We start from the raw sequence: 26,757 nt of genomic DNA, 5'->3' as shown, positions 1-26,757 counted from the left end.
GTGTTGGTTCTTCTTTTATGTTTGTTGTTGTTGGTTTTTGTTGTTTATTATTGTTGTTTTTGTTGTTGTTTGTCGTCATCACCGCCAAACAGCGAGGCAGCAGACCGGACCCGGGGGGCTTCTTTGGTACCGTTTAATGAGCCATCGAACCCGGGACGATTCACGAGCGAAACGTAACACTCGCGTCCCGTGCAACAACAAACAAAAAGAGAAATCTCTTTACAAACAATCGGTCACGAACAGTTTCGAGCGATGGAACAACACCCCCACCCACCACCCCCACCTCTCTATTGGACGCTCCAGAGGCCCGCAGATAATTGTATTGACAAATACGCGCTCGGGTTTTGAAAGTAATGATTCAGAGCGACAAGCAGAGATCTTCAGCATGGAGAAAACGGCTGAAGCGCGGACGGTCAATTCGTTTATATATTGTAAAAAAAAAAGGTGTAAATAATTAATAGTAATAACGTAAACAAATAATTTACGGTCCTTTGTGGCTACTGGAGGTTGGCACGAGCCATATTACTTCACCGCGCTGGTAACGCCTAGCGTGCAGGTTGGGCGACCCGGCTTTCTTTAAGATAATTAATAATCACTCGCCATCGATGTCAGTAGAATCGAACTTCCAAGCAGGCCCCCGGGGTTCAGCGTCACTGGAGCGTCGTTGCAACAGTGCGCTAACCACTGCGCCACTCCTCCGTAGCACCAGAGTAAGAATAATAATAGTCGTCAGTCGTCACTAACGACGAGGATATTTTTTTTGTTATTTTACAAACAATTAAAAATAGCTTATAATAACTCGTTAAAACTCGGGACTATATTCATCGGAGTTATCCATGCACATTTGTCGACTCACGTTTGTACATTTAAGAACACAACTGCGTCTTCGCGTGTGCAGTGTCTGTGGTCGCATCTAGGGTCAAATCAATGGTGAAAAATGCACGTGTCGCGTTTGTCTTGTGAGTATTCTGCATCTTGCAGACAGTCGCTCGTACGTATATGTACTGCTTTAAACCACAGATAAGATGTGGAGATGCGCAGACGTACAGAAAGAGACGGAAGTTTTTTTTTTTTTAAAGAGACTTAGGTCCCATGTATAGCCTTGACAGCCTGTCGGGGCAAGTGCTGTCTATGAAGCCCGTCACTGGACACACGGGGGGGTGGATGGCCAGCACCACTCCCGGCCGCCTTTGTCTCACCAGTTGCGATGTTTACTGCACATCGTGCCCAGGTACACACTTGAGGCTGAGTCGCCCGAGGGGGAAACCCCAGGATTGGTTCAGATCATCGTCACTCGCGGCGGCTACCCACCAACGTAGCGCAGTGCGCTAACCACTGCGCCACCGCTCCCCGCACAAACGACAAATACAAAGATCTCCCGGATAGCCTTAACAGACTGTAGGGGCGAGTGCTGTCAGCGAGCACCTCACACACACGCGCGCGCGCACACATGCTTGGCCTTTGTACACGACACCGAGAACGAACACACAGACAGAAACACAGCCATACGCATAAACACGGGCACACACGTGCACGTGGAAACACACAGACACTCAAAGACAAAGAACCCCCGTATAGCCTTTGACAGGCTTTTGGGACAAGTTCTGTAAGCGAGCAGCTATGAAGGCCGGGAGGGCCCGGCCGCCTTTGTCTCCCTAGTGGCAATGTTTACACACCGCACCAGGTACTGTACTAATTTTGAGGCTGAGTTGACCTAGGTCGGCACAGACACCCACACACACAGACACCGACATAGACACATGAAAAAAAGGAAAAGACAAAGATCTCCCCGTATAGCCTTAACATGTTGGGGCAAGTGCTGTTTGCGAACACATACACATATACACAGACTCACACGCACACAGACCCACGTACATAGACCGACACATAAAACACAAAGACCACCGCATAACCTTTAAAAGGCTGTTGGGGCAAGTGCTGTTGATATAGACACACAAAGACAAATATCCGTCATAGGACCATGCCAGACTATTGGGGCAAGTGGCGATGTTGGCACATTGCACCAGGTACTCATTTGCACAGACACACACCAACATACATACACACACACACGCCGCGACTTACACAAACAACAGATTCACACACACACGCAAATTTACATCAACCAGTCCCAAGATGGTTCTGAAAGATAGCGGCCTATGCTTTTAATGTAAGCGTTTCCATGGACACAACATCACAGCCGCTGTCTCATTAAAATCCAAAGCACTCACACACACACGTTCACACGTAGATGTGTGTGTGTGTCACTGTACAACCGCAGTATCCGTCAGTGAACGCGTATTTGTACATAGACTACAATATACAGCATCTTGTGAACGAAACGTGTGCATAAGAAATATACGTGCGTGTTGATATGAAGTGTGTGTGTATATATATCAGGGGTGCAGACCCGTTTCCTTAAAGACGAGAAAATGACTTTCATATATTGTACCATTGACCGGCAACCTCACGTAAGACAAAGATCCCCCGTACAGCCTTTCATAGATCGCTGGGGCAAGTGCTGTTTGCGAGCACCTCTGAAGGCCGGCACGGCAAAGCACACGAGGGGATGGTGTGGTCGGTACACAGAGCCACTCCCGACCGCCTTTGTCACCCCCAGTTGGCGATGTTTACACACCGCACCGAGTACTCATTTGAGGCTGAGTCGACCTAGGGGAGGCCCGGGACCGGTTCAGATAATCGTTACCGGTGTTGGTCACATGTGTCACTGCAAGTTGGCCTTGCAGTGATAAAAATATAAAATCTGTGAATTTAGCACAGCGCTAAACATCAGAGACGCCGGTAGAGAATGTCGCCCTCGAACGCCGCATCAGTGCGGACAAGCGGGGTGGTGGTGGTGCTGGTGGTGGTGCTGGTGGTGCCTTTGCAGTGACTGATGAAGCGCGGTTTTGTGCGTCGTTTCGAAGTTGTGGCCTTCCTTGTGGCCGCGGGTCCGTCTCGATTTAAGTCGACGATTCCTTACCCCCTGCTCTGTGTGTGTATATATACACGGTATATAATGCCGTGTATATGTGTGTGTGTTTGAACGATTCATAATGTCAATGGTTTGCGATACACAGACTCACGCAACCTCAAATATTGATTGTCCACATTCTCCACCGGTGGCAGTGCTGAGCCAGAGGTTGGAAATTCCACATTACCACGGCGGGAGCAAAGTTAATTCGCGGAACAACCGCTGTTAGTAAAGTATATACAGTACATAAAATGAAACTCGTTACGCGCTGCAGTGGAGGGTCATTGGCAATTGAATAAATATATACCTTCGTTCCTTATCTCGACGTACATAGAATTTAGTCCAGCAACCCTCGGTGGCCTTCCACGAAGCTCGCAATTCACCCTAAACCGCATCCGCACAAACCATGGCTGCAGTAGACGCCAATGATACACTATTGGAACATTTAAAACAAGAAAACAACCCTCCCGTAAATTTTGATGTAAAGCTTTCGTGACTGCAGGGATCCATATTCTTGGTTCTTTCGGTAAAGTCACGTAGAAGGGAAACAATAAAATAATAAAAATATAAAACGATAACATTCTCACGACGTTTCGACTGCAACACAAGTAATCATCAGATCATCAGGTGATGATTTTTTTGTGTTGCAGTCAAGAATGTTATTGTTTTATATTTTTATTATTTTATTGTTTCCCTTCTACGTGACTTTACCGAAAGAACCAAGAATACATAACCCTCCAGTAGTGGTAGTGTGCGACTGTGTGTGTCATCCAGAATAGAGACCGTGACAAACGTATTGCGACGACGCGAGTAAGCCCCCGATGCACAAATTGCGAAGGCCGACGTCGGAGCCATACACCTAATTCAGCCGCTCACGCTGGCTGTGGGTATGTCTGGGCTTGACCACCTCAATTGTGCGATCACAGTTGTCGCTCTGCGTTCTACATCGTACGGAAGCGGACTTCCAGCCCCTTTTGATGAACCGGTCACCATTTGTTTAAAACACGCATGCTTCTCGATGGGGTTTCCACCTTCCTGGACTCATCAGGATTGTTAGAAGAAGAAAAAAAAACGCTCTGCATCTGTCACCGAATGTTATTTGGTAAGGGCACTTACTCGCTCTCTGTACGTCTAGGTAGCGACTAAGCTGCTGCTGCTGCTGCCGAGAGAAAAACAATGTCTGAATTACGATAACACCGTTCGTGACTTTGCCACAGCATCATGAAACGAGGGATTTGTTTTTTTTTACACCGTACGTAGCTAACCGTGTTCGTCGGCGGTGTCGTGTTGAGTCTATGGGTAGTGTTGAGTCTATGGGGCAGTGTTAAGTCTATGGGGTAGTGTTAAGTCTATGGGGTAGTGTTGAGTCTATGGGGTAGTGTTAAGTCTATGGGGTAGTGTTGAGTCTACGGGGCAGTGTTAAGTCTATGGGCAGTGTTGAGTCTATGGGGTAGTGCTAAGTCTATGGGTAGTGTTGAGTCTATGGGCAGTGTTAAGTCTATGGGTAGTGTTGAGTCTATGGGGTAGTGCTCATCGGGGGTGTGTTTGCAGAAATGAACGCAGCGGGCGATTTATGTTTGATGATTTTACCTTGAGTCCATTAAATGTGTTCATTTTATATTTGCGAATGAGTACGGAAAAATAATTTGATGCCTTCAATAAGCATATTTTTTTTTGCAAAATGTAGAACACATAACTTGGGCCCCTCCCTTTACCTACTAGACCGAGGCCTCTCATCGCCTTAAATCCGGCCGTGATAATTCATCAACCGCGATCGATCCACTGCTGGACGTCTCCTTCGGCCGGACGTCACCATACGGGCGTATTCCAAGCCCCCCACCTTGTCCAAAAACCTCGTGGGGCTGTATCGGACGAGCCGATGGGCACCAAATCGGGTTCGAAGGTCGGCCAAAGATTTAAAAGCGGTTGCAGAAAAAAAATTGACGGTGTGTGTAAGAGGGTTATTAGGTCGATGGACTAAAACATATTTTTTTGTATCCACGTGGCGATACATAACGGAGGTTTACTTATTCGTCGTTCATTTATATATATGCAGTCCATATAATGGGTAAACATTATATATTGTGTGGATATATATAGAGACACAGATCCCCCGTTTAGCGTTTTAACAGACTTCTGTGGGCAAGTGCTGTTAGCGAGCATCTATTAAAGGCCGGAGCGACAGACACCCACACACACAGACAACAGAAATTTGGTATGGCCATCCCTAAGCCTGCCCCGACCCCGCCTTTGTATCCCCCCCACCGCCCCCAGTGCTGATGCTTCGTTTAAAACACCGCACCACGTACTCGTTTAAGGCTGAGTCGACCTAGGCGTTTAGTGCCGTTGTTTATAAGACTGCTACTGCTTATAGCGCACGTGCTGTAAATTGCACACGAGAGGATAATCTTAGTAAACACACAACTAAAATAATCTTCACTATCTCCCCCCATTGATATTTCTCTCTCGTTCCCCGCCCACCATCTCTCGCTCTCTAGTCCCTGTGAAATGCCTTTAGCGTTTAGAATAGCTGTGATACTAAGCCTAGATGTGAGGTTGGGGTAAAAAAGTTAACTCGTTGCGCGCGTGTATAGGAGCCGTAATCTGTGAAGTCGTTTTTGTGTTTATTGGTATCGTATTTATCTGCTCAAACTCACTCGCCTAAAAGTGCTCGACACATTTAGCAGAGGTAATACACACACATACACACACATTGTATTATACAAAGACACACACATGTACACGCGCGTGCGTGCACAGTATAGCAAAAGCGGAAAATTGCAATGTATCAGCATTCTTTGCATTTCAAGATGTTATCGAGATTACTTCGCAATATGTACATTGATTTTTTTGCAGTGCGAAAGGATTTTAACACCCCCCCACTCCCCCCACACCTCTATTTGTCTCGTCCCCATCGGAAAATCAATACATTGTCACGATTCGATTAAAGAATCGATTACGATCATTATTACTACTACGATGTGTAACATTGCGGTGGTATGTTACGTAAACAATTTCGTAACGAGGACAACAAAAAATGCCAATCGAAAAGAACAATCGATAGCGAGTCGATTAATCGATTCAACTCTTAAAGGCTCTATTCATAATGTCGGTTGCACTTGATGCCAAGTTATTATGTACAAAAATTCAACTTACACGCAAAACGAATAGCGCGATGCTTGGGCCTTATTCAATCCCCTCCTATAAACACTTCCGACTATGACTATAAGTTCTTGTTGTTGTTTACCCGATGCTTAATGTTGTCTTGGTTGTTGTCATGGAATCCATGGGGGCCGTCCGTCCAAATGTGGCGGAACGCTCCTGAAAACCAAATAGTCTCGAGGCTTACCTATGTCAATAAAGGCCATTGCAATTATAATGCTAATGATTATTACCGAATGCGTATAATTTACGCGACCCATATGCATTTGCACCGAGCTCAGTTACGAAATGCTCTGGAGAGATGATGTATGCGGCACTCCACAATGTGTCTCCTTATACAGCGGTGGTTCTTCTCAGCGTGGGGTGCATCACGCCACCCTCTGGGGATGCGAGATGCCCTTTCTGGGGGGGTGCGAGACACACGGGCAGAGTTTATTTTGTAGGAGGTAAATAATCGAAGCACACTCGTTAAGCACGCGGGCACGTGAGTAAAACTTGCCTTGTTTCATCATACCCTACGCAAGTATAAACGTTATACTTTTGTAACGATTGAAAACCACAGCGAAGGTGAAGAACCGCTGACTTACAGTATATATAGAGACTGCATGTATGATACGTACGTTATGATACGTAATTACATTTGTTTCGGTGATTGATCTCGCCACGTTTCTTCGTCGTCAAAAGCCTCTGCCGCCCAACGTAGCCCGAACTCAAGCACACACGTGGCAATTCGTTCGGTAGCGTCGGGTGGTGCGGGGTTTGATGACAACAATGACTAGCACGCGCACACACACACGAAAAAAATAAAATATTTCTAGTCATAGTATTGGCGGCTAAAAATCTATACGCGCTAAGGTTACACGTCAGTTATGCGCTGTGTACATGTATACATCGTAATACATGTACGCAGTATTGCATGTGTATACCGCATATAACACAATGTGTATGAGAACACAAGTGCAATACGCGTGTGTGCTCCGAGAAAAAAAATGCAGTATATAATTACTGTGTTTATACATATACAGTACACACACAACCTGTACACACACACATTGTGTATACAAGGACACGTTGCAGCAGTCACTGCGCCCGTGCGTTTCAAACACAGATTCACATTACACACGCGTGTACTGCATAAACATTCAGTACATGCTCTCTGTGAATGTATATAACAGTAGTGCGCATAATACTACAAGGCCTGGATTGTGTGAGCTGTGACAGAACTACTGCAGCAGCCGATGTTATTGTTCCAAGTGCTGCATACACTTTCTGCGATGTAATCTATAATCGCTGCTCATAAGAGGGGGTTTGTTTTTTTGGGTTCGATCGCGTAAATACTTGAATGTGTGTCGTTAAAAACCCGCCACCACCCGACACAGCCAACTAGTAAGGGTTGTCACGTAAACAGAACGTGGCCAATTCGTCATTAGTACAGCGCACCGGTGTGTTGGAGAGCCAAGCCACAACATTTACAAACGCCGTATTGTATCGTTCGCCATCCAGCAGACGATACAATAAACAATTAGCGGCGCGTTCCGCGTGGCGGTTCAAAATGTTGTTGCTTTTGGCCACGCTGGGTAGAGTTGGAGGGGATTTGACGACATAATCACGGTGGGTCTAACCATCGAAATAAATAATGAATCGTCGTTAAATTCTTCCACCGGCATGTGTTTCACTTCAACGGCACACACACACATATATGTAAATATCTCCAGAGTTTCATTTCATCTGGGGTCGGCAAGCAGTAACACATTTCCACACCCGATACACGGCATCCATCATTCCTCTCTCGCTGTCGTTGCTATACACGTGCCACCTACCCCAGTCAACCAGCGACCTGGTACATACGCATGAAGTCCTGTGTGTGTCTGTATATATATTGATACGTGCATACACGTGAACATAATGTACACATACGCACGCACACGAATTAACACACATACCATAAACACTAACAGATGCACACATTATGAACGCACACATGAACACACACGTATGCACAGAGGCAGACACATATATAAATATGCACACAAACAAGAGTCAGACACAGGAACACATGGATACATACACAACACGAATGAGCACACAAAAAGATATAGCCTTAACAGACTGTAGGGGCAAGTGCTGTTAACACCGATGAAGGCCGGAACGGCACACGAGTTGGTGGGTTGCCAGCACCACGCCCGACCGCCTTTGTCTCCCCAGTAGCGATGTTTATACACCGCACCGGGTACTCATTTGAGGCTGAGTCGACCTAGGGGAGACCCACGACCGGTTCAGATAATCGTCACTGGTGTTGGCCGTGAGCGGGAATCCGAACCCGGGTCGCCGGGTTCATAGCACAGTGCGCTAACCTCTGCGCCATCGCTCCCCAGCAAACACACGCTAATATAACCGCATACACAAGACATAAAGACATACACACAAATACACAGCCGCACACAAAGATGCAGACAGAGGGACGCATACACACAAAGACATATATACACAGACATACACACTGAAACACACGAACCATCAAGCTCAAAGGTCTGTGGCCACTCCACATTACCACGACGGGGACCAATCTATCCATAAGTCAAACCACCCTTGCCCAAGTACACACACAGCAAGGACAAAGATCCCCCATATAGCATACACAGGCAGTTGGAGCAAGTGCTACCGTTGTCTCCTCGGTGCTGATTGATGTTCGCCTACAGCGCCGCCGGTTCCTAGACACCCCCCTCCGCCGCTGAGATTGACCGTGGCCCGGGCACAAACTTAGGTATCGCGGTTTCGCAGTGCGCTAAAACCACTACGCCGCACGCACGCTGCAGCAGGTCTCCTTAAAAAGACAAAGATCTGTCCACCCCGTATACCCTTTCGAGCAAACTGTGCAGAGCAAGTGCTGTTTGCGAGCACCTATGAAGGCCGGTAACGGGCGCACGATTGGTTGCGCGAGTGGCTGGGATAGCCAACAATCACGGCCCCCTTTGTATCCCCCGCGCCGACGTTTTACACACCGGCACACGGGGTGCTCATTGCAAGGTTGAGTGGAACCATACTCGACTCACTAACTCATACAAAGAGACAAAGATTCCCTCGTATATATTATAGCCTTTAGCAGGCTGTCGTGGGGGCAAGTGCTGTTAGCGAGCAACTATGAAGGCCGGCACGGGTTGGGGGTGGGGGGCAGCACCACGGCCACCTACCTCGGGTTCGTAGTGCCAGTGCGCTAACCACTGCTCCACCGTTCCCCACACACACACGCGCGCTCGCGCGCACGTGCACACGAAAACAGCAAAGCCACGCACGTCCATGATATCAATCTCGCCGGCGTCTTGACGCCGTACAAAGAAGTCACAGTGCCTTTCGTAAACATACACGGTCCTCGTTAATGAAGTGCGTTGACGAATAACAACAGCGGGTACTTATTGACACTGATAGTTGTTTATGCAGCAGGTCTTTTTTTCAGAAGGGTCCCGCTACATTGAGGTTTTTTTTCTAAAATTTTATTTAGTACCAAGATGCTTTCAGCCAATTAATGAGTATTTAAAATAATGATATGATAATTATAATAATCATTATGATTATACGAGAGGGGGAAACTGGAGAACATCCGGAAACACTCCCCCCCCCCCCCCCACTGCGCGAGGGAGCAACACTATATCCCCATACACAAACAGATGGCCGATTAGTCCCTCTCGCTATATACCTCCTTCTTCTGGCGAGCCAGAAGGGGGGGGGGGCAAGAAGTGGAGGCACGGCAAACCTCACCAAAGCCCACCCACAAATCCACACGACTTCGGGGAAGCTTCAAAGCGACATCTGTGCTGGATAACAGGCACCACGTGGAGCAGCACAGCAACGTCAACCACGGCGCTCGTGCCAGGCTGGGTGCACTTGGAGTCCACGCGAAGGAGTCGATGCATCACCACCACCACACTGTGCCCGCTGTTCAGGAAGGTTCACGGAACAGACGCACGTGTCATGAGTTGACTTGAGATGAGATGACTGGCAGATGCACCAGCGCTGTGCCGAACCCCCTCTCTGCATGTTAACCGCCCGGCGCTACGCTTGTTGTAGTTACAACCAGTACTGTCCATAGTTAAGGGGGGGGGGGGGGGTTGCGGGGCCCGGGCCCCCCCCCCCCCCACCACCACAACAACCCAACGCCTTTAAACTCCCCCCCCAAAGCGCGGGGCCCGGGGCGAACGCCCCAATTTGCCGTGCGCTAGAGACGGCTCTGAGTACAGCCACCAACACCACCAACAGCGGTGGCGAGGAAGCGATCAGCCCCTGGCCGACCACTCACACCACCCACACCACTCCCCTTGCTCCCTCTATAAAAATGGGTTCCCTGCGTAGTACTGCAGACGGTCCCGGTTCAGCTTCTTCTCCTTCATCCGCCGGTTCTGGAACCAGATCTTGACCTGTCGGTCGGTGAGGTTGAGGAGGCGCGACAGTTGCAGGCGCTTCTCCTTGTTGATGTAGACGTTGAAGAAGAACTCTCGCTCCAGCTCGCGGATCTGGAACTTGGTGTAGGGGCAGCGCTTCTTACGCACGCGGACAGCAGCTGTGGGTTAGGGGTGGTGGTGGTTGTTGTTGGTTGATTGGTCGTTTGGTTGTTTTGGTTGTTCGTGTGGATTTGAGAGGTGGTGTGTGTGTGTGTGTGCGGTGGGAGACGTGCGTAAGTGGTGTGCGCAGCGTGGTGGTGTGGTGAATGGTGTGTAGTGTGGTGGTGGTGGTGTGTAGTGTGGTGGTGATGGTGGTGTGTAGTGTGGTGGGGGTGATGGTGTGTAGTGTGGTGGTGGTGATGGTGTGTAGTGTGGTGGTGGTGTGTAGTGTGGTGGTGGTGATGGTGTGCAGTGTGGTGGTGTGTAGTGTGGTGGTAGTGGTGGTGATGGTGTGTAGTGTGGTGGTAGTGGTGGTGATGGTGTGTAGTGTGGTGGTAGTGGTGGTGATGGTGTGTAGTGTGGTGGTGGTGTGTAGTGTGGTGGTGGTGGTGTGTAGTGTGGTGGTGGTGTGTAGTGTGGTGGTGGTGGTGTGTAGTGTGGTGGTGGTGTGTAGTGTGGTGATGGTGGTGATGGTGTGTAGTGTGGTGGTGGTGATGGTGTGTAGTGTGGTGGTGATGGTGTGTCGTGTGATGGTGCATATCGTGCGGTGGTGGTATGTGTTGATGTATATAGTGTGGTATGTATTGTGTGGTGGTAGTGGTGTGTATAGTGTAGTGGTATTGTGTGGTATGTATAGTTTCATAGTGGGGTGTGTAGTAGTGGTGTGTATAGTGTCGTGGTAGTGTGTACAGCGTGGCAGTAGTGTGTATCGTGTGGTAGTAGTGGTGTGTATCGTGTGGTGGTGTGCTGTGTGTTGTTGTTGTTGTTGGTGTGAAGAGGGAAGAGACAGAGAGATGATGCGCGTGTGCGTTGAGTAGTGTGTGTGGTAGTGTGTAGAGGGGGAGCGGATATGGTGAAAGAGCGGAAGATGGAGAGAGAGTGAGATGGAGAGAGAGGGAGTGTGTGTGTATATTGGGGGAGGGGGTGACGTACATTGTGGGGTGGGGTGGTGCGTGTGTGGGGTGGTGAGTGTTTGTGGGTGGGTTTGGGTGTGTGTGGTGGTGTGTGTGTGTGAGGTGGTGCGTGTGGGTGGGTGTGTGTGGGTGTGGTGGTGTGGGTTGCGAGGTGGTGCGTGTGGGTGTGTGTGGGGTGGGGTGTATGGGGTAAATGTACAGTGTTGGCGTGGTGTAACATGTACAGTGCGGTGTGCGTGGGGTTGTGTAGGGAGGGCACGGGAAGGAAGAGGAGAGACAGATTAAGTGTGGTGGTGTGTGTTGTGTGTGGTGTGTGTATGGTGGTAGTGTGTGGTGGTGTGTATGTGTGGTGGTGTGTATGGTGGTAGTATGTGTGGTGGTGTGTGTGTGTGGTAGTGTGTATGGTGGTGTGTGTTCACGTGCGACTGAATGCATGCGTGATGTAATAACAGTTTGTGTGCTAGTAATATATAGATGGGATGGACGGGAATAGGGGGGGGTGAAACGTGGGGGCGGAGATAGTGTGTGTGCATGTGTGCGTGTGTGTATGTGTGACTGAGAGTATGTGTGAGATGATATTGCAAAGTTGTATATAATGTGTGCGTGGGACAGGAAAGTAGTATATTATATTGATATTGTGTTGATGTGTGGAGTGTTGTGTTCATGCATGCGTGTATAGTTGTGTGTGCGTGTGCAGCTCTGTGTGTGCGTGCGTGTGTGTGTAAGGTTGTGTGTGTGTTTGATGTAAACGTTAAGTTATTGTATACGTGTGTGCATGTGTATTGTATGTGTGAGTGTGTTTACGTGCGTGTACGATTGTGTGTGCATATGCAAGAATAACAGATTGTGATTAGTGCAAGAAGGTACGTGCATGCGTGAGTACTTGTGCATGAGCCATCATGTATGTTACGTGCGCGTATGTGTGTGCGAGAGAGAGAGATGGTACGTGCATGAGATGATACACACACACGCACACACACGCGCACACACACACGCGCGTGCACACACACACGCGCGCACACACACACACGTTAAGCATTATCTGTATTACGGTCAAACAGCATCAACAACAAACACTCAATTCGCAAGCGCAGCCGTGAGAAAGGCTCAATCTGCCGATTGGAGATGTATCTTTAGCAACAAATAATAATTACACTTTATAAAATGGTAACTTTAATCATCGTTATTCGCAGTCGTGGACGTTCGTAGGATGTTATGGTTAACGCACGTGCACGTTCCTTACTTAATAGGGTAATTGATCCTTATTTAATGTAATATGTTAAGTGACGAGATCGCCTCTGGGTCGATATCTAACTACGTAATTAAGCAATAGACCGATCGCATGTCAATCAATTAATTACGTGATCGGCCTCTTGATTAATTAAGTCACGAATCAAGCAATTAATTCCTTGATTAAGTAATGTATTAACTAATACGCTAGATCACGATTATAATTTCGTGCAATGCTATTGCTTTCAACATATTTACAGATACGTTCTTTGCATTTTTTTAAAATTTACAATATGGTATTCAATTATCGAAAGTTCTTGACACTACTAACCGGCATTGTACACACACACACATAACAACAATTATAACAATGATGTAAGTACGGTATATATACTAGCCACATTATTGTAGATAATAGTTGTTGTGCCTGGTTGTACTTATCGATATTAAACCGTACACTGTTAAAGTTCGTTATGTCGGTGTCTGATCATTCATCACTGGGGGTAATTCGGCACGGCTGCGCTTTGGGTATATACTGTAATTGCTCATTTGTAATATATACATACGTATATTAAATACACACATTAACAATTATAACAATGATGAAGGTACCATATATAAGCCATATTATTGTACTTAGGAATTCTGTACCTGGTTGTATGCGTCTACATTTAATGGTATAGTTACAAATGTGTACTACTAAGTTCATTCATAATTGTAATACACCATGTTCACGACCATCTCACAATCCTCCATTTAAGCAATATCGGAGCTCAATATAAAATGCCAAGAGACTACATATTGCGAGGTGGTTTATTTCGTATGTTCTTCTAGGATTTCTAGAATATTCTGGTGAAAAAATAACATTCATAGGAGCACACAGTATACAGCTGGAGCGATTTTACGTGAGCCGTGGGCAGTCTCCCTGTGTCCGTTAGTCCCAACTCTTCAGTGTCGCTATCTATAATAATTAATTGTTATTAATAATGTAATTAAACGTGTTCCGAACTTTTTCTTCTTCTTCCGCAATTTCAACTCAACCCTTCCACGTTTATTTATTTCCACGGAAAAATCCCGTGCAGCCAGCTACCCAGCTAGCTTCCGCGGCATCGGCCCCGCGGCAGCCGCCACCAACAGCGTTACTGTTGCGACGGTGGAGAGGAGCCCAGTCAGCAGCCAGCCAGCAAACTCGAAGCATGGATTATTTTTTACACACAGCCCTTTGTCGATCCACTGCTGGATGAATGCGTGGCGATCACAGTGGGGAGGGGGGGGAGGGGGTTGTTTGACCATACTTCACCACGCTGGTCATTATGGTTTGGCGGAGTGGGTGCCGTGGCTAACCCGGTGCAGATGTAAACTCGCCACCACTGGTGTTGGCCGTGTCCGGGAATCGAACTGACGTCGCTGGGTTCAAAGCGCAGTGCGCTAACCACTGCACCACCGCTCCCACTCCAATAGTCTATTGATATCGACTCTTAATGGCTACCATTCATTTGTTGTGCGCGCAACAATGACCGTGTTTTGATTTTATTTTATTTACGTATGAAAATTACGATTACGACGTCGAATATCCAGCGCGCTGGCGAATGAGGTATTGAGCGGATAAATGGAAAGGTCAGATGTGTGGACACGTGGACACGTGTGACATCACGGGACACGAACACGAACGTAATCTACGTCCGGTGTTCCAATTGGAAATTCGCCCGCAGACGTGAAAATCGCGGACTCGGCGAGCGAGTGAAAGAGCCTCATGACCACGGTGCTTCATGCACGCAGATAACTCATATTGCAATCTGGAAATGACCGGAGAAACAAACCCCTTCCACCCTCCCTACCTCCCACCTATAACACGAGCAGCCGATAGACTCGTGGCAACAGATTTAGATTAAAGTAAATAACATAAAAACGACGTTTTGATCACAACACAAGCGATCGTTATCGATCGCTTGTGTTGTGATCGAAACGTCGTAGTTTCTTTTTTTCTATCTACGTGACTTTACCGAAAGAACCAAGAATATTAATTCCTGCAGTCACGAAAGTTTTAAGTAAAAAAAATATCAAAGACAAATATCTCCCCTCCCCTGCCCCCCTCCCCCCGTAGCATTTCAGAGACTCGTGGGGCACGTGCTGTGACGTGGCCAGCACCATGCCCGGCCGCCTTTGTTTCCCTCGTGGCGACGTTTACAAATCGCACCAGGCACTCATTTTGAAGGCTGAGTTGACCTAGGGGAGGCCCGGGACCGGTTCAGATAATCGTCAATGGTGTTGTTGCAATTTCAACAACAACCGTCATTCACCACTAATTGGCGGTGACGTCGCCACGGCGCTTGTGCCAGGCTACGTGCACCTACAGGCAATATCACACGAAGGCACAGTGAGAGTCGGTGGATATTGCTGCACTGATGAGGCCCAAGTATGGTGAAACAGTTCCGCAGTTTTACCTATCATCGCCGTCACTGCTTCTGCAGCTGCCGTTAGTTTGGTCAACTTTTCTCGAATCGATATTGACGTGGACCTAAGACAACAGGAACCACACAAACTGCACTGAAACTATAAACTATTTTTTTAATTATTATTTTACCGGGGTAAGGCCCCACTGAGGTATGTAGCTCTTTTTCAGAAGCGACCTGGCTGGCCATCACAAATGACACGCTCAACGAAGTGGGGTCATCACGTGGAAATTTATAGCAACCAAAGTACTCTTAAGCGCACGTTTCTAAACGTGCAGGCAAAACTTCCGGAGGACCCGGTTTAAAAAAGCCACGTGACCACTTCTTTCAGAGAAATCATCAGACTCGTTGGTTCTTTCAGGGAAATCCGACGGTGCGTTTTTGTTTTGTTCACGCGTTCACAGACGCCTGCGTTGTCTTTTTTTTTCACACGCACACACACACACGTGTTCGCGTCTTGTTTGAAACACACAAAGGTGGTGTGCGTTACTGAATGTACAGCAGCTGTTGGGATGGCGACATTTTCTCAACCAAACTCCCCACCCCCCCGCACCTTTGAGAGTAAGTTGATGATTCTAAACGACACGCGTTCAAGTTCTGTCGAAGTGGTGGTCTGGGATGAGGCGGAGAGGCTTTGTTTGTCACGTACAGTACTGCACGCACCGCTGTGTATCGTTAATATAATATCATGCGTATTTATATAGGGCGCCTTCACTCAAGGTGCTTGACATAGCTTCCGGAGCGAAATGGAATAAGTCAGAATATGTATTTAGACTGGAGGAATCCAATTATCTGTATAGCTTTTGTGTTGTGGTTATTGCAAACATGCCTTGAATAAAGGTGTCAGTTTTTGTGCCAGTTAAAAGGGTAAAACCTATTCCTATATCTTGTTTCTGGCAAAGGAGGTCTGATAACGTTAATGCTCACCCCGAGCCCTCAATACTCTGATAGTGTGCTGTTTTTGAGTTGTACGCCTTTTGGCGTCTTCTGGTCCAACACCAATGGAGACTAGGCTCTAAGAAAAGCTGTCTCGGGTGTGGACCAATCAAATTCAAGGACAGTGCATATTATTATCAGAGTTGTCTTTTTTGTTTGCATTTTGACTGCTTGTGTTGTGGTTATTGCAAACATGATGCCTTGAATAAAGGTGTCAGTTTTTGTGCCAGTTAAAAGGGTAAAACCTATTCCTAGATCTGTATAGCTGTTCGTCACAGATGTCCAGTAGAATGATGTAGATGTCAGGGGCGTGCAACGAGAATTGAGGAATGATTGACAGCGATCGGGGATACTTGGGGATCACGAAAGGGCAGGGGAGGGACGGGAAGGAGTGAAGGGGCGAGGGAAGAGGAAGGGAATGGAGAAGAGTTGAGGCTTTGAGAGGAACGGAAGGAGGTTAACAAGGGGACTGCTTTATGTACAGGGGCAGTGCTGAGTCTATGGGCAGTATTGAGTCTATGGGCAATGATGAGTCTGTGGGCAGTGCTGACTCTATGGGCAGTGCTGAGTCTATGGGCAGTGCTGAGTCTATGGACAGTGCTGAGTCTATGGACAGTGCTGAGTCTATAAACAGTGATGAGTCTATGGGCAGTGCTGAGTCTCTGGACAGTGCTGAGTCTATGGGCATTGCTGAGTCTATGGTGCAGTGCTGAGTCTATGGGCAGTGTTGAGTCCATTGGCAGTGCTGAGTCTATGGACAGTGTTGGGTCCATGGGCAGTGATGAGTATGTGGGCAGTGCTGAGTCTATGCACAGTGCTGAGTCCATGGGCAGTGCTGAGTCTATGGACAGTGCTGAGTCTATGGGCATTGCTGAGTCTATGGTGCAGTGCTGAGTCTATGGGCAGTGTTGAGTCCATTGGCAGTGCTGAGTCTATGGGCAGTGTTGAGTCTATGGGCAGTGCTGAGTCTATGGGCAGTGTTGAGTCTATGGGGAGTGCTGAGTCTATGGGCAGTGTTGAGTCTATGGGTTAGTGTGAGTCTATGGGGAGTGCTGCTTAATTTTCACGGGAAGTCCATTCCAGTGGAGGAGTGCAAGGAGTGAATATGGTAAATGCATATAAACTTAATTAATTGTGCAAACCTTGTGAACAAGTTTCTCTACAGCTCATCGGATTGCTGCCGTAGGGTGAGGTGGTTATCACGCAGGCCTCAAACATCCAGAGTTCGCCGGTCAGATTCCGATCGCCCGGAGCGGCAGATGAAACAATGATCAAGTTGTCCTAAATACATCATCCCACGACTCGCATCTTATCTTATGTCGGTATGTATAGAAGCTTATTCCAAGGCGCTGTACGCTAATTATAACATTGTACTTAACATGATAGTGGTTGAGATCATAAACAGTGGGGCTGTTCTTAAAAGTGTTGGTGGTGGTGGAGATATGGTGACCAGTTAGATAAGCCGGAGGGAGTGATTAAAGGGGTTGGGGTAGTGATAGGGGTCGTGATTGGGGTAGTGATATGGGTTGGGGTAGTGATAGGGGTAGTGATATGGGTTGGGGTAGTGATTGGGGTAGTGATAGGGGTAGTGATTGGGGTAGTGATAGGGGTAGTGATTGGGGTAGTGATAGGGGTAGTGATATGGCTTGGGGTAGTGATTGGGGTAGTGATAGGGGTAGTGATTGGGGTAGTGATAGGGGTCGTGTTTGGGGTAGTGATAGGGGTAGTGATAGGGGTATAAGTAGTGATGGGGTAGTGATATGGGTTGGGGTAGTGATGGGGGTAGTGATAATAGTTCGCGTAGCGATAGGGGTATAAGTAGTGATCGGGGTAGTGATAGGGGTTGGGGGTAGTGATAGGGGTTTGTGTAGTGATAGCGGTCGTGATGGGGGTAGTTACAGGGGTAGTGGTGGGGGTAGTTATAGTGGTAGTTATAGGGGTAATGGTAAGGCTAGCTATAGTGGTAGTTATAGGGGTAGTGGTAGAGCTAGTTCTAGCTGGGGGACCGGTGCAGGAAGTAGGAGTAGCAGCAGGATGATGGTGGGGCTAGCGGAGAGTCAATAGGATTTAATCCGTCTTCAGAGCGCGTCGATTCGTCGACAAAAAGTAACCATCTAGAGGGGCTCTCCAGTGGAGGCTCTCCGGGCAGGAGTGGCGCGGCCGAGACATTGCAGGGGCTGCGCCTTCATCTCTGTATTGGAACTCGCGCGATGGGGAAGTGGTCGCATCTGCCGAGCTCATGGCGGGACCCTCCTCCGAGACGTCACAGGAGCCGTGAAGCTTTCCTGGCGATGTTAATTTGGGATTGGTATTGTCAGTTTAACACGTCGGCTTTCGCGACTAATATCACCCATAAGAGGTGTTTTGGGTTAGATCGCGTAAAAATGCGTCGTTAAAACCCGCCACCACCCGGCACAGCCAACTAGTAAGGGTTGTCACGTAAACGGAGCGTGCCAATTCGTCACTAGTACAGCACCCCGGTGTGTTGTGGCTTGGCTCTAATGTTGTGGCTTGGCTCTCCAACACACCGGTGTGCTGTACTAGTGACGAATTGGCATGTTCTGTTTACGTGACATCCCTTACTCGTTGACTGTATCGGGTGGTGGCGGGTTTTAACTACACATTTATATAGTTACTCGATCAAACCCAAAAAACCTCGATTATGGATGATATTGTTGTTCAGAGTGGAGTTGATGACATTGGTTCGGACCGCACTGCGCATTGTAAACCCGCGCGGACTAAGTTCGATTCCAGACAACGGCCTACATCAGTGGCGAGTGTAATATATATACAGGTTCCCGAGTGGTGAAATATGGTCACGCAACCCCCATGTGGCCAACCCATGCCTTTGGGGCGGCTCATCTAGCAGTGGATAGACACGGTGTGAACTGGCGAGATGTTAACGCCCTCGCCTGGCTTACAGGAGGTCGTGGGTTCGATCCGTCACCTGCTGTATATTTGGAGTTTGCGTCTCTCTCTCCCTGTTATCGCGTGGATTTTTTCCTCCGGGTCCTCCGCTTTTTCCCTCCACATTTTAAATCAGCGCGCGTTTTTTTGAGTATTTGGCTGAGATACATTTCCACGCTATAATCAGCCATTTCGTTGAGCTATCATCTGTGGCCAGGTCGCTTCTGAAAAAAGAGCTCGCTATAACTCAGTGGGGTCTTACCTGGTAAAATAAAAAAGCAGTATAGAATAAATTACGATAGGCGAATGCGATCATTATTGATAATACATTGCCACCGTACGTTTACACACATATATAGCTACTATTTTATAATTTACACGCATATATATTTATATGCGTGTGAATTTAAATAGGCGGTATGAATCGCATACTTTGCACCAATGTACAATGATTAATTACCCGGTGTGCTGTTTGAATATCAGCACTTTGGGGAGACAAAGGCCGTGTCGGCCTTAATAGGTGCTCTCTAACAGCACTTGCCCCAACAGTCTGTTAAAGCTACACGGGGGAGCTTTGTCTTTATCTGTAGTCATTATGTAATCAGAACATCCTCTGTGTACAGATGCACACACGTGCATATATATTCAAATTAAGAAACACACACACACATGCTCACATATATATTTTATAGTCTATGCATTAAATTGTAAACTTAAAACATCTAAATCATATGGCGTTCATGTAATGAATTATTAACATGGCATAATATATATTCAACAAATTCAACTATATTTTGGAATTGCTAACTAACGCCATTATCTGCATTGTGTCTTGTTATATTATCTGACCAATAATAATAAAATATGATTTTTAAAAACACCATGAAGTTAAATAATAATGATGACAAAACGTTATTCCCAACCCTCTTTCAATCCACTGCTGGATGAAGCCCGTGCCGGTTGGGAGGCTTGTTTGGCCATCCTTCACCACGCTGGTCAAAAGTGCGAATTTGTGAATCTGTTCTGATGTATAGATATCACTCGCCACTGATGTAAGCCGTGGGTAGGAGTCAAACTCGGGTAGCAAGGTTTCATAGCGCTTCGCGCTAACCTCCGCTTGATACGTATCGTTTATATATTAATTAGTGAATTCGTTCATTCACACGTGAGTGTAGAGTGGGTGTGTGTGTGTATATATGTGTGTTCACGCACTCGATACGTATAGGTCCAGGACCGGTTCAGATAATCGTCACCGGTCTTGGCCGTGAGCGCGAATCGAACTCGGGAGTCCCCTGGGTTCGTAGCGCAGTGCAGCAGCGCTAACCACTGCGCCACCGCTCCCCACGAGTCCAAACGCGCACGTACACACACACAAAGATCCCCCGTATAGCCTAGAACAGACTGTTGGGGAAAGTGCTGTTCGCGATCACCTATGAAGGCCGGCACGGCACACGAGGGGGTGGGGGTGGCCAACACAACGCCCGGCCGCCTTTGTCTCCCCAGTGGCGATGTTTACAACACCGCGCCGGGCACTCATTTGAGACCGAGTCGACCTAGGGGAGGTCCAGCACCGGATTCAGTTAATCGTCACTTGTGTTAGTTATTTACGCGGGCGTAAATATGCACAGAAATATATAACGTATATACGGACATATATCCCCTACAGAAAGAACTAGACAGTCAGAGCAAAGCTGTTACCACCGAGCCACGCCACGTCTGTAGTCTGAGTGTGAACCACGCCCGGCCGCCTTTGTCTTCCCAGCGCCGAAACTCACACCGCACAGCGCCAGGTACTCGTTTAAATGCGAGTCGGCCTGTAGAAGGCCCAGGATCAGTTCCGATATAATTCGCTCTCTCAGCTCCGGTCGGCAATTTAACTCAGCTGTGGTAGGTAGGTGGGTAGGCAGTGCGCCAACTACTGCGCCACCACTCCCCGCGTATCATTCCCCGTGTAGCCACAGATACTTGTTAGCTAGCGAGTATCACTTAAGCACACACACACATGCGTTTAGACAACGAGTAAAGCTTCTATAATGACAGACAAATATATAGTTTACACGGCTAGCTACTCACAGGTATACACATAAATACACACGCGTACATAGTCACGAAGTGTATTTATAATATCCCTCATTCATACATATATACATAAATAAATACAGAGATCCCCCGTATATCCTTAACATCCTTTCGGGAAAGTAGTGTTTGCGAGCACTTATGAAGGCCGGCGCGGGACACGAGGGAGTTGGGTGGCCACCACCACGCCCGGCTGCCTTTGTCTCCCCAGTAATCATTTGAGGCTGAGTCGACCTAGAGGAGGCCCAGGACCGGTTCAAATTATCGTCACTGGTGGTGTTGGTGGCCGTGGGCGGGAATCGAACTCGGGTGGCCGGGTTCGTAGCGCAGCGCGCTAACCACTGCGCCGTATATACAGACACACATATAACCACACATATAACCACACAATTATATATGTGTACAAACACGTAGACATATAATCAAACACACAACCACACCTGCGCACGCAACTATAGTCACACACAACCACCACTCACATGGCTGCACACACATAACCACACACTCACAGACACAACTACACACAATTGCATGTACACAGATCCGCTCAGACAATGACACGACTACACGCACGTGTGTATATCCGTGTGTGTGTTAAACTTCTGTCGCATTGTACGTAGCCGACCAGCTGCAATAAATACTTAGAATGTCACACGTACATATGCACGCACGCTGAACCATCCCCGTCACACACACACAACCACACCCATATGACCACAACCTCACACTCCACCAAATGACAACCACACACATCTACAACCTAACACTACAGTGACAATCACACGCTCGTGCAAACAAACTTACAACCTACACATAGGACGGTAAGCAACCACACAACTACGCACACACACAGATATAGGCATGCACACAGACACACAACCACATGCATAAACACACACACACAACTACACACACGAGCTAAACACAGACACGCACAACAACTACACACACGAGCTAAACACACACACACAAAATGCGCGCATTAGCGCTATACACAACATGAACTCCCAGATGCGCAACCATACACAGCCACGTATACACTATGGCACACGGTTGGCTACGTACGGTGCGAAAGAAGTTCAACATACATGCATACATACAGAGCCACACATTCACAGACCCATGAACACGAAATCAAATACAGTGATGCATAACCACGTACACAACAAACAGATCATAACCACTCACATAAGTGATAACACTCAACCGCACGCAACATTACTACATTGGCACATTCAACTTCATACAAAGATCCCCATATAGCCTTTACAGACTGTAGGGGCAAGTGCTGTTAGCAAGCGCCTATGAAGGCCGGCACAGCACCCGAGCGAGTGGGTGGCCAACACCACGCCCGCCTTTGTCTCCCCAGTAGCGATGTTTATACACCAGGAAACTCATTTTAAGCCGAGTCGACCTAGGGGAGGCCCAGAACCGGTTCAAATAATCGTTACTGGCGTTGGCCTTGAGCGGGAATCGAACCCGGGGTCGCTCAACTAGACACAACATTGATGCACACACAACCACACTCAACTACACACACACCAGTGATTCACACACAACCACACTTAACTACACACACCACAGTGATGCACACAACCACACTCAACTACACACACACCACAGTGATGCACACACACCACAGTGATGCACACACAACCACACTCAACTACACACACACACAGTGATGCACACAACCACACTTAACTACACACACCATAGTGATGCACACACAACCACACTAAACTACACACACAACATTGATGCACACACAACCACTCAAATACACACACACCACAGTGATGCACACACAACCACACTCAACTACACACACCGCAGTGATGCACACACAACCACACTCAACTACACACACCGCAGTGATACACACACAACCACACTCAACTACACACACCACAGTGATTCACATACAACCGCACCACAACCACACTGATGCACACACTCAACTACAGACAATAACACTGATGCACACACAACCACACTCAACTACACACAACCACACTTATATACACAGAACCGCAGTACAACCACTCGACTAAACACAACCGCATTAATAGACAACCACATATTATGAGAATTCAGACACACAACACTGAACCACACACAATCGTGGATGCAAATCCACACACAACCACACAAAGACCCCCCGTATAGCCTTAACAAACTGTAGAAGCAAGTGCTGTTAGCGAGCACCTATGAAGGCCGGCACCGCACACAAGGGGGTGGCCAACACCACGCTCGACCGCCTTTGTCTCCCCTAGTGGCGATATTCACACATCGCAACAGGTGCTCATTTGAGGCTGAGTCGACCTAGGGGAGGCCTGGGACCTGCTCAGATAATCATCACTGGAATTGGCCGTGAGCGGGAATCGAACTCGCCTCGCTGAGTTCGTAGCGCGGCGCGTTAACCACGACATTACCGCAACTACAAAGACGAGCATACAACAATCACATATACACAGAACCACAACAACAACACACAGGCGCAACCACAAATACATATACTGTACCAAGGACAAAGATCCACCCACCCCCCGTATAGCCTGAATAGACTGTTGGAGCAAGTGCTGCAAGCGAGTAGTACCGATGTAACGACGTGCACACAAACACAAAATCACACACACAACCACACACACAACCACAAAGACAACCACACACACAAACACACACAATCACACACACAACCACAAAGACAACCACACACACAACCACAAAGACAACCACACACACAACCACAAAGACAACCACACACACAAACACACACAATCACACACAACCACAAAGACAACCACACACACAACCACAAAGACAACCACACACACAACCACACACACAACCACACACACAACCACAAAGACAACCACACACACAACCACACACACAACCACAAAGACAACCACACACACAACCACAAAGACAACCACACACACAACCACACACACAACCACAAAGACAACCACACACACAACCACACACACAACCACACACACACAACCACACACACAACCACAAAAACAACCACACACACAACCACAAAGACAACCACAAAGACAACCACAAAGACAACCACACACAACCACAAAGACAACCACAAAGACAACCACACACACAACCACAAAGACAACCACACACACAACCACAAAGACAACCACAAAGACAACTACACACACAACCACAAAGACACCCACACACACACAACCAGAGAGACACAACCATATATACATAGAACCACTACAACAACAACACACAAATGCACACAACCACACACACACACAACCACAAAGACAACCACACAAACACACAACCAGAGAGACACAACCATATATACACAGAACCACTACAACAACACACTCGGAACCACACACACAACATGCACACAACCACACACACAGGCGTAAATACACACACATACAATCAAGACATGCACAACCAAAACAAACGACACGCACAATCACACAGCTACACACGCACACAACCAACAACACGCACACACAGATCCACATACACACAGCCGCACGCACATTTCCAAATGCACACAGCCACACACACAGCCGCACACGCACACAGCCACACACAAAGATCCCCCGTATAGCCTTAAACTGTAGGGGCAACGCACACAGCCGCAAACACCCACACACACCCCCACGCACACACACACGCCCCCACACGCACACACACACACACACCCACACACACACCCACACACACAGCCACACACACAACCACCCACACCCACGCACACGCCCACGCACACACAGACACACCCACACACCCACGCACACACACAGACACACCCACACACAACCACACGCACACCCACGCACACACACACGCACACACAGACACGCATACACACAACCACACACACACCCACGCACACACAGACACACACACCCACGCACACAGCCACACACACGCACACACCCACACAGACACACAACACGCACACACACACAGACACACACCCACAGGCGCAACTCGCACGCACACACACCCACGCACACACACACACCCACAACCACACACCACACACACCCACACCCACGCACACAGACACACACACCCACGCACACACCCACACAGACACACACCCACGCACACAGCCACACACACACAACCACACACCCACGCACACACACACCCACACCCACACAGACACACACACACGCACACCCACCCACAGTCGCAACTCGCACGCGCGCACTCACGGGCGGGCGCCGCTGTCCCCGCTGTGTCGGAGGCGGCTCGCGAGTGCGGAGCGGGGCTCGCGTCTCCCCCGCTCGCCGCTTCGCCACCTCCACCGCCACTCCTGTGCCCCGGCGAACTTTCCCCCTCGCCCTTCCTCTCTCCTCCCTCTCTCTCGGCTGCCCCCTTATGATGATGATGATGCTGCTGCTGCTGATGATGACCACCGCCACCCACCTCCCCGTGCTCCCCACAATGATTCAAATCGTGCAAATGCATTTGCATCGCTCCAGCGCCACCACCGCCAGCAGCAGCAGCAGCAGCGATGCCCTCCATCACCCCGTCGTACGACGCCGCTTCGAAGAACTGATCGAAGCCCTGCGGCAGGACCCCGTTGCGCCCCACCGCGCTGAAGAATCCCGTTCCGCGCGAAGCCGCCGCCGCCGCCGCTGCCGCCGCATGAGCAGCGGCCGCGGCTTGCGCATAGGCGGCGTGTGCCGACGTCGGCGATGAGAAGTAGTGTCTGTACAGCTGGTCGCCACCACCACCACCACCACCGCCACCCGTGGCAGACGCAGCAGCAGCGGCGGCGGCGGCGGTGGTGGTGGTGGTGGCGCTGCCGCCCTTCAACATCGCCAGTTCCGCGTGTGCGGCGAAGTCTGCGCGCTGCTGCGGGTGCAGAAGGTCCCCCGAGGGGCCGTGGCCGGAGAACGAGTGCGCCGCCACTTCGTCGCTGGCTGCTGCGACGCTGCTGTTGTTGCTGCTGCTGATGCTGTTGTTGCTGATGCTGTTGTTGTTGCTGCTGCTCCCACCGCCACCACCACCACCATCAGCGCCAGCAGCAGCAGCAGCGCCGTTAGCCACAGCTGATATTGCCAGACCACCGTCACCATCACCGCCGCCGCAACCTCCTGCAGCAGCAGCAACAGCAGCAGCACCGCCAGCACTAGCTGTGCCACCGACCCGTCCAATGTACTTGTGGTGGTGGTGGTTGTGGTTGTCTTGGACTGATGTGCCTCCATACGCTGCGCGATACGGGGAGAAGTGCTCTGGCCGGTGGTGGTGGTGGTGTGGATGGTGATGGTGGTGAGGATGGTGGTGGGGATGGTGGTGGTGGTGGTGTCCACTCTGCATGTAGTACGCGGGACAACTGGGCAGGTAGACACTGGAGGCGTTTGCACTTCGCTCATCGAACTCGGCGGCAGCTGCAGCTGCTGCTGCAGCCGCTGCAGCCGCCATTCCGTCTTGCATCAAGTGAGGGGATAGGCGGACCCCAGCGCCCGGATAAACGAGATTGAGCGACCCCAGCA

The 26,757-nt window shown here is 48.8% G+C and overlaps 1 protein-coding gene across 1 annotated transcript; it reads right to left on the bottom strand.

Moving 5' to 3' along the window:
- LOC116948661 (uncharacterized) lies at window positions 1–26,757 on the bottom strand. The gene is made up of 2 exons (XM_032965563.2): window positions 25,471–26,757; window positions 1–10,691 (listed from the first exon to the last, which is right to left on the bottom strand). The coding sequence occupies exons 1-2, from the start codon at window positions 26,696–26,698 to the stop codon at window positions 10,459–10,461; spliced, it is 1,461 nt and encodes a 486-aa protein (XP_032821454.2). The 5' UTR covers window positions 26,699–26,757; the 3' UTR covers window positions 1–10,458.

The sequence above is a fragment of the Petromyzon marinus genome, chromosome 34 (assembly GCF_048934315.1).
Source record: "Petromyzon marinus isolate PM22_M1 ecotype Great Lakes invasive population chromosome 34, UKy_Petmar_22M1.pri1.0, whole genome shotgun sequence".
Classification (NCBI taxonomy): Eukaryota; Metazoa; Chordata; class Hyperoartia; order Petromyzontiformes; family Petromyzontidae; genus Petromyzon; species Petromyzon marinus.
Note: the sequence above shows the minus strand (reverse complement) of the source record. Positions and strands in the feature narration are given on the sequence as shown.